We start from the raw sequence: 14,186 nt of genomic DNA, 5'->3' as shown, positions 1-14,186 counted from the left end.
ACAGACATGTCTTACTTTTATTGTACTTAGGTTTGCTAAAAGTCAAATAAACTTCATGACAGAGATAATACGAATTTATCCACCAAAATAATAGTTTGGAATTATGGCTAACTTGATCTAATGTCTCGTAAAGTTTTCATGGGTAATCTATACATAATTGTAATTCAATAGACATAAATGGGGAAGAGCTTTTAGGTGAACTCTAAAAATTATGTTTTATGGTATGTCTGCTTAAAAATATTTTCTTCAAAAGGGAACACTCTTATACTGTTGGTGGGAATGTAGTTTGGTGCAGCCATCATGGAAAACAGTATGGAGATTCCTTAAAACAAAAAACAGACTTACCATATGATCCAGCAATCTCACTCCTGGGCATATATCCAGAGGGAAACTTAATTCAAAAAGACACATGCACCCTAATGTTTACAGCAGCACTATTTACAACAGCGATGACATGGAAACAACCTAAATGTTCATCAGATAAAGAAGTTGTGGTATATTTATACAATGGAATACTACTCAGCTATAAAGAAAATAAAATAATGTCATTTGCAGCAACATGGATGGAACCTGGAGAATGTCATTCTAAGTGAAGTAAGCCAGAAAGAGAAAGAAGAATACCATATGATATTACGTATATGTGGAATCTTGAAAAAAAAAAAAAGAACTTATTTACAAAACAGAAACAGACTCACAGACATAGAAAACAAACTTGTGGTTACCAGGTGGGGAAGGGGGTGGGAAGGGATAAATTGGGAGTTTGAGATTTGCAGATACTAATATATATAAAATAGATAAACAACAAGTTTATAATGTATGGCACAGGAAACCATATTCAATATCTTGGTGCAAAATATATGGTGAAAAAGAATATGAAAATGAATATATGTATGTTCCTATATGACTGAAGTGCTGTACACCAGAAATTGACACAACATTGTAAACTGAATATATACTTCAATAAAAAAATTTATATATATAAATTTTTTTAAAAGATTCATAAGAAGGACTTATTGAAAAGGTTTCTGATGACTTTTAGATCATACCACTGAACTAGGTAAGAAATTACAAAACTGATGGGAAACCCACTGGCTTCATCCAAATCACAGGAATCACTTACATGGGACTCAATAATAAAAATGATTTATAATTTTATGATTTTTGTCTGATATATTACTGGGTTTATTCTTTGCTTTACAGAAAACCTTTCTTCTTACACTAAACTATGACAAGTTGATGAACTTATAAGTAAAGATGAAACATATGTCTTTTTCTCTCTACCCAGTCCCTCCAGAACTTGGCTTCTCCAGCTGGCTCCCCTCTGGACTTGATGGTTTATAGTGACCAAATTACAACTAGTTATAAACAATGTGAAAATTAATTATGATCAGTATGTTTCATCTTTCTCTGCTGTACTATGACTTTATTAATGTTATTAGCTATATTACTTATATCCTGTCTATTTTATAAGATTGTTGTCTCTTACATTACTCAATGTGTAACAAGGCCTCTGACAAATTAATTATGGCTAAAATCTTAAGACAATTGGTTATATATATAACTCTATAAAATAATTGTAATAGTGCAACTCTAGATATGGAAAGAAATAAGAAAACATGTCCTGGATCATAATAGACTAGTAAAACAGACAACCCAAAGAATGTTAGGTTATCAACAAGGCCTAATCAAAACAAAAAACAAAACAAAAAAAACCACATTGAGTGGTCTACCAACAAAATCCTCATGTGACCTAGGATAGAGAATTCCTAGCACCATGGGATAAATTCAGCCATAGACTGCCTCCCAAAACTTGGTCGAATTTACTACCAAGAGGGGGCCCTGTAGAAAGGAAATGCTGCCTGCTATTCCAGTTCCACAAGGATCAAGCCACCAGCCACCGCAACTGCCCCCTGATGGTACACCTGAAGGGAAATGATTAAGGTGAAAAACAAGCATTCTGTGCTTCAGATACTGGCCCCTAGTTGAGATGCATATCTAAGGAGTAATTTCAATCAGCCCAGACTTTTGCATTTTCCTGTACAAAGAAAAGCACTAAAATTATTAACTTGAAATGTCTATTTTCTGTGATTAGCAGTAATATTTTGATGTTTGACTAAACTTTTTTCAGCAAAAATCTCCAATATAACCTGGCTCCTCCCTTACCTCTTCTGAGAGGTTTACTCAGACGTTATCTGAGAGGCTGACTCTTGGGCTATAGTTCTCAGTAAGGTCCCCAAATAAAACCTAACTTGCAACTTTTAGGTTGTGTGTTTTTATTCAGTCAACAGGATCAAAATGTTAACTTGAAACCAGGAACAAGAGAATACTTTCAAATAAGTGCTAACCAATTTCATTCTTCAAGCCCTAGTTAGGTCTACCCTATGCCCCTTATCAGCAAGAAGTAGCCAGAACAGTTATTGCCCTGAAACTGGCCCCCCCTAAAACCAAGCTCCCTTGCCAAGTTTATGATTAACTCTCTGTTCAAGTCTCTTTTCCCTTTCTTGTCCCGCACTTGTTTCCCTCAGGACTGAGGAGTATCAAAGGGGGCACTGAAACTGAGCAGGACCTTGCAGGGCCCTCTTGGGTACAAAAGCCCATCTATGTCCCCTGTTTCTTCTTTGTAGGAAAAAGGCTTTAGTCTCCCAGGCCTTCCTTGAGTTCCAAAGAGTAAATTCAAGCTGTTACTAATTAGGGAAGTGAGGGAATGCAGAACAAAGGAAAAGCAGTTAAGAAAGAAAAGTCATGACAGCTTAAAACAGTTCTAGTTTCTCCTCAAGGGATATACATGACAACCTGACACATACCTTTGAGTTCTGCAGAAACTAAGATCCCCCCTCAAAACTAGATGGAGGATGGTGACTACATGCTGACCACAAGCACCAGACCCCAGATTGCCTGCAACCAGAAAATTGATGATTAAGATTCCCAAAACATCATTCTGTTACCTCACTACCAACCAATCAGAGGAAAGTCCATGAGTTGCAACCCCTATCCCAAATATTGTCTTTAAAAACCCTTCCCTGAAAACCATCAGGGAGTTTGGGTCTTTTGAGCACGAGCTGCCTGTTCTCTTTGCTTGATGCCCTGTAATAAGTGCTGTACTTTCTTTCCGCACAACCAGGTGTCATCAGATTGACTTTGCTGTGCAGCAGGTGATCAGACCCAAGTCCTGTTTGCTAACAGCCCCTCTTCCCTCAAGACTGGCAAATGAGCAAAAGCTAGAGGGAACTGAAACCATGGGTTAAATCCATTTCACCTAATCCATTTCACCAATCAAGGTTGTTGTAAGACTTGCATGTCCTCCAAGGGGCACGTAGCCTAAACAATAAGATGTTTGCAGCTTCATCTAGTTCAGCTTAGCTAAGAGTCAGCTTTGTCTAGTTCAAGTTAAGCTGGCTAAGACTGGATAGGACCACCAACCCCTAAACTGGGCATGTGCAAATGTCCTCTCAGTGACCCCCTGACCTCAGAGGGGTGACAATCCCACCCTCAGAACATGCAGGGGCCTGTGGCCCCGTTACGCACAGAACGTTGATTACCACACCTTTTTCCAATCACCTTTCCCCTCAGTCGCCACACCTCAGACTGCCCTGCTTCTTTATTCTTTATTCCATAAATCCTGAGTCCCCTTGCCCATGGGGAGGCGGGTTTGAGATTTGTTCTCCAGCCTCCTTGCTTGACTGCCTTGCGAGTAAACCCTCTCTTTGCTGCCCGCTTCGGCATCACAGCATTCTGGCTTGCTGTACATCCAGCAGGATGCTCCTGGCTCAGTAACACTCCCACCTTGCTGTGGGTAGTGAAGACAAAGCCTCAGATAGGCCCATGGAACCACACATGCAGCCACACGCACACCCAGGGCATGCCACAACAACAATTTAGACCTTCATAAGCCCTTCCCATCCCCATCTCCACTGAGCTAATCTCAGAGAACAGGTTTGTTTCTCCAGCAGAAATTACACTTTTCTTCAAAAGCATATCCATACCTAGAATGTTAATTAGCAAAGACGCCACTGTTACGTAGGGTGAGTTTTGAACACCACTTTAATGCCCACTGACAGCAAAGGCTGCGGAAAGCAAGGTGAGACTTCATCCAACCAGGGGATGACTTGCTTGAGGGTGAAGGGGGAGCAACGTTAGCAAGAAGGCAAGGTGAACCTTGGTCTGCTGAGGAAGCTGAAGCTAAGCGTTCACCAGGTAGTCATGTTACATTAAGACTTTTCAAATTACATTTATAGAACTTTTCCTAAAGCGAATACCTGAATGGTATATAGATAAATCATGCCCACAGCTGTAGTCTTTACATGATAAAACTTGGGTGTTTCTGTAATGCTACAATCTGGCCATGGGTTGCTAATCAGTGGAAAATGAGCTTCCCAGAGCCTGAAAGAGATGCTGAGCTGGCATCGCTGCAGGACAGGAAAGCATTCTTAGGCACGGGATATACACACACACTCAAAGGTAGTGCTGAACAGACTCTCGCTGCCACGTACACAAGAGAACTGCACTGGCAGGAACAAGCACATCATACAAACCCACAGCTTATGAATTTGTCTAGATCGAAACTCCACACTGAAGACGACAAATACTATACAGGTCATCATCTCCAGAAGGGAGGAGTCACATGGCTGGGCCATGCTGGCCGTTGTAAGCAGCACGAAGCATGGGCGTCAGGAGGAATGTTGGAAGTGCTAGTGTAAACTGTGGGGCTGGGGGTGAGGCGAGGGGACAGGTGGCCAGAGGATACCGTGCCCCCTCATTTGGATGAACTTCCCAGTGTCCAAAGATCTTTCATGTACATTTTCTCACTGTGCTTCCCCACCCAGGCGTAGGAGGCAAATGACTGGTCCAGCTCCTGCAGTGGCTCAGATCCTTGGTAACAAAAGCTGTGGCATTAGCCTAGGGCCACTTCTGTTCACTGTGCCCACGTGGCTGAGTACTGACAATGTTGGCAGGAACAGAGGGCTTGCCATTCTTCAAGGCTGACAATAGATGAAATGAGATCCAATTACTATAGTATTACAGCTTTTCTTCTCCTTCCAGATTAAAGAAAAAAAACCCTTTGGTGGTTTATTTTCTGTCTTGGGAAGAAAAAATATATTTGCTGTCCTCTTGCCTATCTTTCCTTCCCACCTGCGAGGTCACTGCTTCGCAAGACAGACACAAGAACAAAGAAAAGTGAGGCCATTGGAATGGCTGACCTTCAAGATTTCTTCCTTTCTGGCATTCCCTGACTCTAAATATTTGTGCAACTCTTTATCCAGTCTTCAAGTGCCAGACTACAGGAATGGCACAAACAAAAACTGAATTAGGATTTTAAGATTTTAGAGCCAAATGCAGAGACACAAAGGAGATGAAAACACCTTGCCAGGAGGGATCTGTGGGAGGATCACCTTCAAACCAAAGTCAGAAGCAGGCTTTGTCTGTTCTCTCCTCCTCCTCCTGACACTAACCCAGCAGCAGCAGCAGCAGCAGCAGCAGCCGCCGCCATGCATGATGCCCTTTTCTATCAAGGGCTCTGATCCATAGAGTGGGGAGAGATGGGTGGAGGTCAACCAAGGTTCACAGAGCAAGCAGAGGGTCCAAAAGACAGGGGATGGGAACAAGACAAAGAGAAGGAAAAGGATTCTTTGGCGCTAAGAGTAAAGTAGGCATCCTGTCCTCATTGGCTTGCCAGTCTCAAACCTTATCATGTTTCTACTGAGCAGAGGTGAGCTAGCCCCTTCCCCTCTTGCTGACTGCATATTCATCTCCAAGGCCCCTCTCATATTGCTGGTCTATTAGGCCCATGAATTTAAAGAAATTCACTGAAATCCATTAGGGGCCTCATCACTCCCCCTACCTGCCACCAACCCAATTTATAATTTAGACCTGCCTGGAATCTCTAGTTTGTCAGCCTCTCTGGTTATTCTTAGACTATTTTCCAATTTTTCAAAATTTGCTTCTCTGCTTCAGTATTGTCAGTTAAAGTGACATTTCCCTGGCTCAAATTTTTTTTGCAGGGGGTGCATTTTGCTTAAGATTACTCTCTTGAAAGCCACGTTGCATCTGTGTTTTTTAAGAGTGGCTTGAACTCTCACATCCTCAGCATCTAAATATTTCTATACTGCACTTGAAGGCTGCTGACTGCCTTCTCCACCCCTCACTTCCCAACAGTGCACAGACCACATGCACATACACACCCATGGGGGCCGTACAGAGTGATGGGCACTAAGTGGCAGCCATCCAGAAGTATCCGATAGACCAAACTAGAAAGGATGATGGGGCCAAAGTGCCAGTGCTACACTGGATAAGGCAAGGTTTCTAGAGGCACCTTCCGCATTTGACAGCAGTCCTCCAGTGCCTAGGAGACTGTGGGGTCCTGGAGAACAGTCTACTTCTTCCAGGCTGAGTGACATTGGATTAAGTGACAACTTCATCCTTTTTACTTACCTCAGATGGATTTTTGTTAAGCTCACATAGATTCTGTACATGAAACCCCTAATGTGCAGCAGGAATCTGGCAAGCATCACTCCCTCAATTCCTTTCTCTGCCTTTGAATGCCCCAGTGCCCTGCCCAGAAGTCTGCACACAAGAGCTTGCCAAGGAAGGACACCTGCCTACTAAATATTTCAACAGGATCCTCACTTAATTCACAATTACTGAAAAGCTATGTGCAATGATGTATTATATTTGGGAGCATTTGCGATTTAAAAGATTATTATCCTGAAAGTAACACCAACCAGAAAGACAGACCACAGCGCGGCAGCAAACGCTGGCCTAGTACTCGCTGTGCCAGGCTCTAGGTGCTTTCTGTTTATTGACTCATTCAATCCTCACAACGCTTTGCCCAAAGTACCATTATTATTCCTACTTCACAGATGAGGAAACTGAGGCAGAGAGGTTACATGACTTGCTGAAATCACAATGCCAGTGGAAGGGAGAGCCACGGGTCTGGATCTAAATTCAATGACTATTCTATACTGCAAATAGTTGCCTTCTATTTTTTGTTTGATGTTTTCAGATACAGGAACTACTTAAAATTCCCAACAAATTAGTTTATATCAAAGAAACAATCTATGCTGGCCTTCAGCTAAAAAAAGTAAATGTTTGTAACATATGAATTACCAATGAAGCTTTAACATTCTATATCAAGAATCATTAATTCATGAGTTAGTTTTACGAGAAAGACTAAACTTTATACCTCCTTGCCCTAAAATCTAAGGCACGCTTAGGGTTCACCATACCTCTGGCAACCATCAGACCTATGTCACTGTTATAAAAATTTTAGGAAACAATTTCATTCAGTCTAGGACATGGATACTACAAGAGTTCGCAATAACCTGATCTCTTTTATTTTAAAAGTAATGTAATTACTTGTATATATATTCCAACATATATTCCTTATATATTTCAACATATTTCCATGTTGCCTAGCTTAATATTGCAAGGTGATTAATGGCATGAGTTCTAAGTCCGATCCGTACTGAAAGCATGGTGCCACCACATAGGTTAGATTGTGGCTGTGGTCTAGTCACCCAACTTCTTTAGGCCTCGAGTGCTTTGTCTATAAACAGAAAGTCTTCATAAAAGCTTTCTGTGAGGATGCTCAGCACACACAGTGCCATTTCCCACTGCACGTTGGCTTCATCTGTTCTCACTGTTCCTGTAACAGTAAGAGCCCAGTTTTGTCGGCAACACACAAGTGGAGAACTTTCTTTCTGAAAGGCTCTGTGGCATGGAAAAATGAGCATCAAATTTTGAGTCATTTAAACCTGAATCCCAGATTTGAACTTGAGTCTTTGTTTTCTCAAGTGAACACGAGCTAATGCTCACTCAGCCAACAAGGGTGCCATAAGGATTAACTATGTACGACGTCCGATACTGGCCCACAGAAAGCACTAACAGGCATTCTTATTTCATTAGTCCTAGGTATGGAGGAATTCAAAGTGTGAAGGCAATATATTCTTTGTTCACCTTTAGGCAAGGTCTCCTTGACAACCCAACCTTGAAGAAAAGCATTGGCACAAAGGAGGCAGGCGACCAAGGCAGAGCTGGGGAGGGGCTGCCGGGACCAGTAAGGAAACAGAACATATAAGTCCTGTTTCTGACTGTCATATGGAGCCTGAATGTGCTTCTGTGAGTGATGCTTGCACTGCTATGCCAAGGGATGCAGGAGAAAAGGGCAAATGTGAACCGTGGGTGGGGTTGGGCTGAAAATGCCATTTGTTGCCAAGGAAACGTCAAGAACAATTCATAAGGCTAGGGTATTGATTTCAGGAACTCTGAGAACTAAGCCTGTTCTCTCCTTGAGTTTCCCACAGCCTCCACCGTGCTGAAACTATTCATTATGCACCAGCACCACCAAAGCCGAAGAAAACGTATGCACACGTTAACGTCACTCCCTGTAACACAAGCAAGGAGGATACAAGTCATGTGGCTTCCAACCATGCAGTGCTGTGACGCTGTGATTTCATCTGCTGAATAAAGTAACCTAGAAAGCTTGGAAACCCAAGGAAACGATGTTACAAGAATGGCAGCCACAGATACAACTTCTCTTTGAAAAGCTCAAGAAGACTGCAACATGTCAACATTCAACAGCAGTCCCAGAACACTGATGAAGATGATTAGATACCTCTAATCTTAAACAAGACTAGAAGAGTTAAATCCTCAGCTGATATGACCTCTGTAAACAACTCATTATAACCCTTGGAGTTGGAGGGGTTTCTTCTATTAACTTTAGGCTAGGACATTCCTAAAGCCAATTTAAACCAAAAATCAGGTATGATTTTACCACAGCATTTTTAGGTAGAAAGACTCTACTTCCTTACAGATAATAAAACAGAAAAATACAAAGAAAGCTTGACCACAAAGAACACAGCCCTGAAGAGTAACCCATAATGTGTGGTAAAGCTAACTGTTCAATTTGGTCTGAGTGGTGGCTGACTTTGAAATAATTTGTTCTTTTACCACATACTTTATTATGGCTCCAATTTTTAACATGAAAAGTTTGTTAAAATAGCAAGAAGAAAAGTGAAGGCACACACACATGCACACACTTTATTGTGTCTCTTGGAAATCCAACAGCTTTCTTGGAAATCCAAGTGACTCCCTGGGTTACTCGATAAACCTTTTGGAATAAAGCCTCAATGACTGCCTTTTTGGTAGGCAGCTCACCTTAGGAGGAAGCACTTCTGTGACATGGGGGTTAAGGCTCACCTGACAATCTGGTCTCTGTGAAGCCTTGACAAGTCAGGATTCTAATGAGATTCCAGACATAGCCCAATAGAAATGGAGCTGTGTGTTTCTTCAGACTGGATTCCACTGTGAAAAACACCACATTCAATGCCAAATAAATGTGCTAATCCAGGAGCAGTGCATTCACTTTATACAAGTTATAAAATTACAAAATTGGGTAAAAGGTTTTCCATGTCTCAAGGCATTTGTCTTCAGTGGATTTTCAAGCTTTAACAAGGATATTTGTTTTTGGCTTAGGATAAGAATTCTTACGGGAACAAAATCCTCTATTAACCACACAAAACACCCTGAAATGAAACCCTTGAAAGCTGGGACAAGTTGAGAATCCAAGGCACAACTGTAATATGGAAATGTGTGTAAAACAATTGAGGATTTTGTTCACTTAACAGGACCCCCAAGTGCAAACATTTTACCAGAATTCATCAGGAAGACATCTCCCCTAAGGAACACGCTTTGACTTATGGATAGAGAGCAAGGTAAAACTTGTTTTCCTTCTTCTAGCCTTGACTTCCAAGAGATTCGAGAGTCACATTTTATAACCAGTGACAGCAATGTGTTCATCCTTCCTTCCACTTTCATTGATCTTGTTTTTCTCCCCTTAATGTTCATATTTTATTAACATTATTGTATATGTCTTTCTTGGTATGCTGCTTCAAATTCTTTTGGGAAAGAGGCCAGGTATAAACACATTTCAAATACAGACCAAAAAAGCAAGCAAATATTACAATTACTTTAGGATATAAAAGGGAGTATCTTTGCTCTCGTAGCATACCTTAATCAAAAAGCAAATCAAAATCAAAAAAAGAATTAATCAAAATGAAAAAATCAAAAAAGGAATTACCTTAAGTAAGATAATATACACCTAGATTTGACAATGGCAGGCTAAAGTCCCCAGTTCCTTGATTTTACCAACAACGGATATATTTCCTGAATATAATCTTAGTTACCTTCATTAGTTTCTACTCTAGCGGGAAAACACTGGGCTAAGAGATTAGAAGTTGTGTGTGCTTAGTTCTGTGACCCTAGGTAAGTCATTAACATCTGATTGCCTTAGTGTCCTCCATGCTAACAGGAGGGCAACTACCATCTCCCCTGCACTGTAAAACCCGTTACGATTAGGTAGGTAAAAGCAGACTTGCTCTCAGAAGTAAAAATGCAATGAGCACAACATATTACCATCATACACATTAGAGGCCTAGGGATTCTCCCTCAAGAGTTTAAAAACTTCTGTACGTGTGTGGCAAAATTTTCTCTTTCCAAATTCATAGTTTCTTTGGCAGCAACATGATAGAGGCAAGGTAGTTGTATAAACATTCAGAGATGCAGGCACTAAATAATGAAAGAAAGCATTTCCATACATAAAACATTATTTATAACTGTTTTCATTTTTTACATTAAAATGTAAACAACCCCTTATCCAAAATAGCTGGAGAAGAAACAAAACAAAAATAAAAAAACAAATTAAGCCTTTAAAGACAGCTGGTGAGTTTTCAAGTGTCCTTGCTGAATGGATCCAAATACTAAACATTATAACCCAGTAACAAGGTGAACCAAACTGGTAAGAGAGCTATAAAATACCAATATACAGCAAAATTACAATTAACCAGAATACTCCGACCTCCTGGTCAATTGACTATTTACAAAAAAATTCTTCTTGTTTTAACCATTAGTTTAGAAAAAACTTTCTACATTGAACCATTTTACTTTCCCGGCTCAGTAAGTACAAAATGTCAAACATAAATCAATTTTATTTTCATGATTTAGGATCATGTGGCACCTTGGTATATCTTAGAACATACATAAGTTCTGGGCAGTTCTGCTATAGGCAGAAAATTGGAGAGAACTGGGGTTTCTTGTTTTTAAATAAATTCCCAATATTTTAAGTGTATTGTCTTCCTTTTGCCTTATTCTCCTAAAAGGATAGTGTAGCAGAAAGGTTCTGGTTAAGCAAGATTTTTCACTGTAGACATATCTATGTATACTGGTTCTGCAAACAATGCAGTTCAATGACTTTACCCCTTTGGACTATTTCTCCTGCATAATTAATATGCCCAGGAACATGAAGTATATGTAATAGGTCCACTGTTTTCCTGGATATCAAATTTTAGTACCTTATGATCCTTAATTGGAATCTTTTCTCAAGAAAATCACTCATGAAGATGGCTTCAAAACCAAAAGTTGTTGATTTTGTTAATGGAGCCAAATTATGCTTCCTCTATTATTAATGTGTAACTGCTTGAACAGCCTTTATAATGTTATCAAAAAGCAAGTTAAGTTTTTTAAGGTAGTTGGTGCTTAACTCCTCAAAGCCATAAAATAATAAGAGGTGCTGAGAGAAGAGTCAGGCACCTTCTAATTCTTAGAACAGCTCAGTGTTTCCATAGTGCAGGACCCATACCAGGTGGTGGCATGCAAGATGATTTTAGGTGGTACACAACACTGAATTTAATAATGCTGAATCACAGTGAGAATGTCATTCCCTTTACAATTTTCTTTATACTTCTGATAATTCCAAAGAGAGAGCCCCATTTTGGTGCTGGATAACCTCTCTCACTGCAACAAAGAAAGAACAGGCTTTCTAGATTCAGAGCCTTGGCAGGTATTAGTATCCAGCTAGAATTTAGTAACATTTTTTGTTTTAATTTTATTTATTTTGTAGTTATCTTTTATTTATGGCAAACTGATACTGGTTTTCCACTTGGAGTAGAGGTTAGTTTCTTTTTAAAATATTTTAAAATTTAAAACATAAATATCAAGTAAATAATAGCCTATGTAATACTCAAGTAATCGAAATCTGGGAAACAATGGCTATAGTCCAACAAATCATATTTTAAAAAAATGATTTCAAAAGAAAGTATAAACATGGTCTAGTAAAGAAACACGTGTCACTGTGTTTTCAACACTTGTGATGCTCCAGGGATGAGCTCACCACAGCCTTCTCCTACACTGGGTAATTTCTAGGGTTAAGACTCAAGCAAAAACATAAAAGGGAAAAGAACCAATTCCACACCATTCAGGACTTCATAAACTCATGGTACCATAAATGTGCAAATAATCTGATATTTACCAAGTCATCTGTTTTACACATAAAACTTTCCAATTCACGGCAGCATCTTTTTATTTGGTCTACACTAATGCCTCACAAAGGCAAACCCGGGTTGTAGAGCTCCTGCTTGGTTCTCAGAGCAAGTACCACACAAACTTTTTAGTTGAACGCTTCAGCCAGGATTCCCGGCTGCTGGCCAAGTCTTTCAATGGCGTCTGACTGTTCTTCCACTGCCATGGCCCTGAGGAGAGGTCTCCTCTTCCTCTTCCTCATGATAATTTCACGGCCATCATTGCTGAGAGGAGTTTGCCTAGCAGGTATTGCATGCTCGCAGGTATTGCATGCTCACAGGCATGCCACGCTGACTCAAACCAAAAACAGTTGGAGAGAAAGAAAGCAGAGCTTCTGGTTTGTGGTGAGCAGTTTCTTCATCACAGTGGTAGTTACGATATTCTCCCTCCTTTTCCCCTGAAGCCAAGGCAATATGTCTGAAGGATGGCATCAAACATCATAATCAGGAGCCTTGCCCTGGGCTTGCCTTAGCCAGATCTGTAGTGTAACAAACGCTCCCACAGTCACGTGAAAGAAAAGCTGCCAGAGGTTGCGCAGTTCGTAGAGATACATGTTGCATAGACAGATTAAGCCAAAAGTCAAAAAAGATTTGACATTCCTCCAGCTGGTGTAGTAGACAAGTAAATAACACTGTTGAAAATATAAAAATGAAAGATGATTGTGGTTACAGGAAAAAAAATAAATGCTTCCACTATAAAACTGTAACAGGTCACAGGGTAAAATATGAGAGTGGAATAAGGGGATTTTTCAACTACAGATAAAGATAATGTAACATCTTTAAGACATTCAGCTGTGAAAGCTCCATAGCTTAAAAGGGAAATTGATTGTTCCTTTTACGTTTTTCATTTTTCAAAAGAAAGAAGATTTGTATCATATTTAAAGGATAACTCCCTTGCAAACAGGCTGAACAAATTCCTCAAGATGACAGGCAACTAAGAAGCATTCCCAGCGTCACAGGGGGTTCGATCCCAGAAAAGCACAAAAGACTCACACAAGCTCTTCAGCAAAATGGACGCATATAACCTGAATCTGAATAGCAATGAAATCAATAAATACTTACCAAACTCCACTGAATGCAAGGAGCTAAACTAGGCAGGATCTGACTGAACACTTGAGGGAGAATTTGTTCAACAGATATTTATTGAGGACCTGCTACAAGACAGGCACTATTCTTTAGTTTTCAGTAAACAAATAAAGACCTCGCTCACATGGACTTTACGTTCTACTGGACAGAGACAGACTATAAACATTATACATATTTTATATTATATATATATAATATATATATAAAATCAAGTAGTTGTGTTCTGAAAAATATTAAAGATAATTCAGAAAAAGGGAACAAAGAATGCAATGAGTGCTATTTTAGAAAATACAGTAAAGAAAGTACTCTTCTGCCCCCAAACCTTGGCATTCACTCTCCCTGTTCTATTTTTCTCCATAACAATACTATAAACATACTTCAAAAATATGCTTATTTTATTTGTCATCTGTATTCTTCCAATAAAATCTAAGCTTCATGAAGAGAGAAGTTTTTAACTGTTTGTTCACTCATTTTTCTCCAGTGCCCAGAACGGTGTCTGACACATAGTAAGTGCTCAATAAAAATTTGTTACATGAACTGTTTTCTAGAAGATATCTAAAATTCACAGTCCAGTGAATATAGGAATCATATATGATCACAAAGCCTTAAAAAAGAAGCACAGGTCTCTGTGAAACTGTATCCAGACTTCAGAATAGGAGGGACATTAGGGCATTTGTGACAATACAGAAAGAATGTGGAGATGTTTTGTTTAATGTGTTTAGTTCTTACATAGATTAGAATTGTGCTTGC

General features: G+C 39.8%; 1 protein-coding gene across 1 annotated transcript in view; it reads right to left on the bottom strand.

Moving 5' to 3' along the window:
• Positions 1–10,600: 10,600 nt before the first annotated feature.
• Positions 10,601–14,186, bottom strand: part of SEC22A (SEC22 homolog A, vesicle trafficking protein) — a 58,009-nt gene continuing 54,423 nt past the window's right edge. Inside the window, 1 exon segment of the mRNA XM_006189853.3 lies at positions 10,601–12,982. Within this exon segment, the coding sequence (XP_006189915.1) occupies positions 12,782–12,982 (201 nt within the window). The 3' untranslated portion in view covers positions 10,601–12,781.

The sequence above is a fragment of the Camelus ferus genome, chromosome 1, assembly GCF_009834535.1.
Source record: "Camelus ferus isolate YT-003-E chromosome 1, BCGSAC_Cfer_1.0, whole genome shotgun sequence".
NCBI lineage: Eukaryota > Metazoa > Chordata > Mammalia > Artiodactyla > Camelidae > Camelus > Camelus ferus.
The sequence above is the reverse complement of the archived record's forward strand: the minus strand, read 5'-3'. Positions and strand labels throughout refer to the sequence as shown.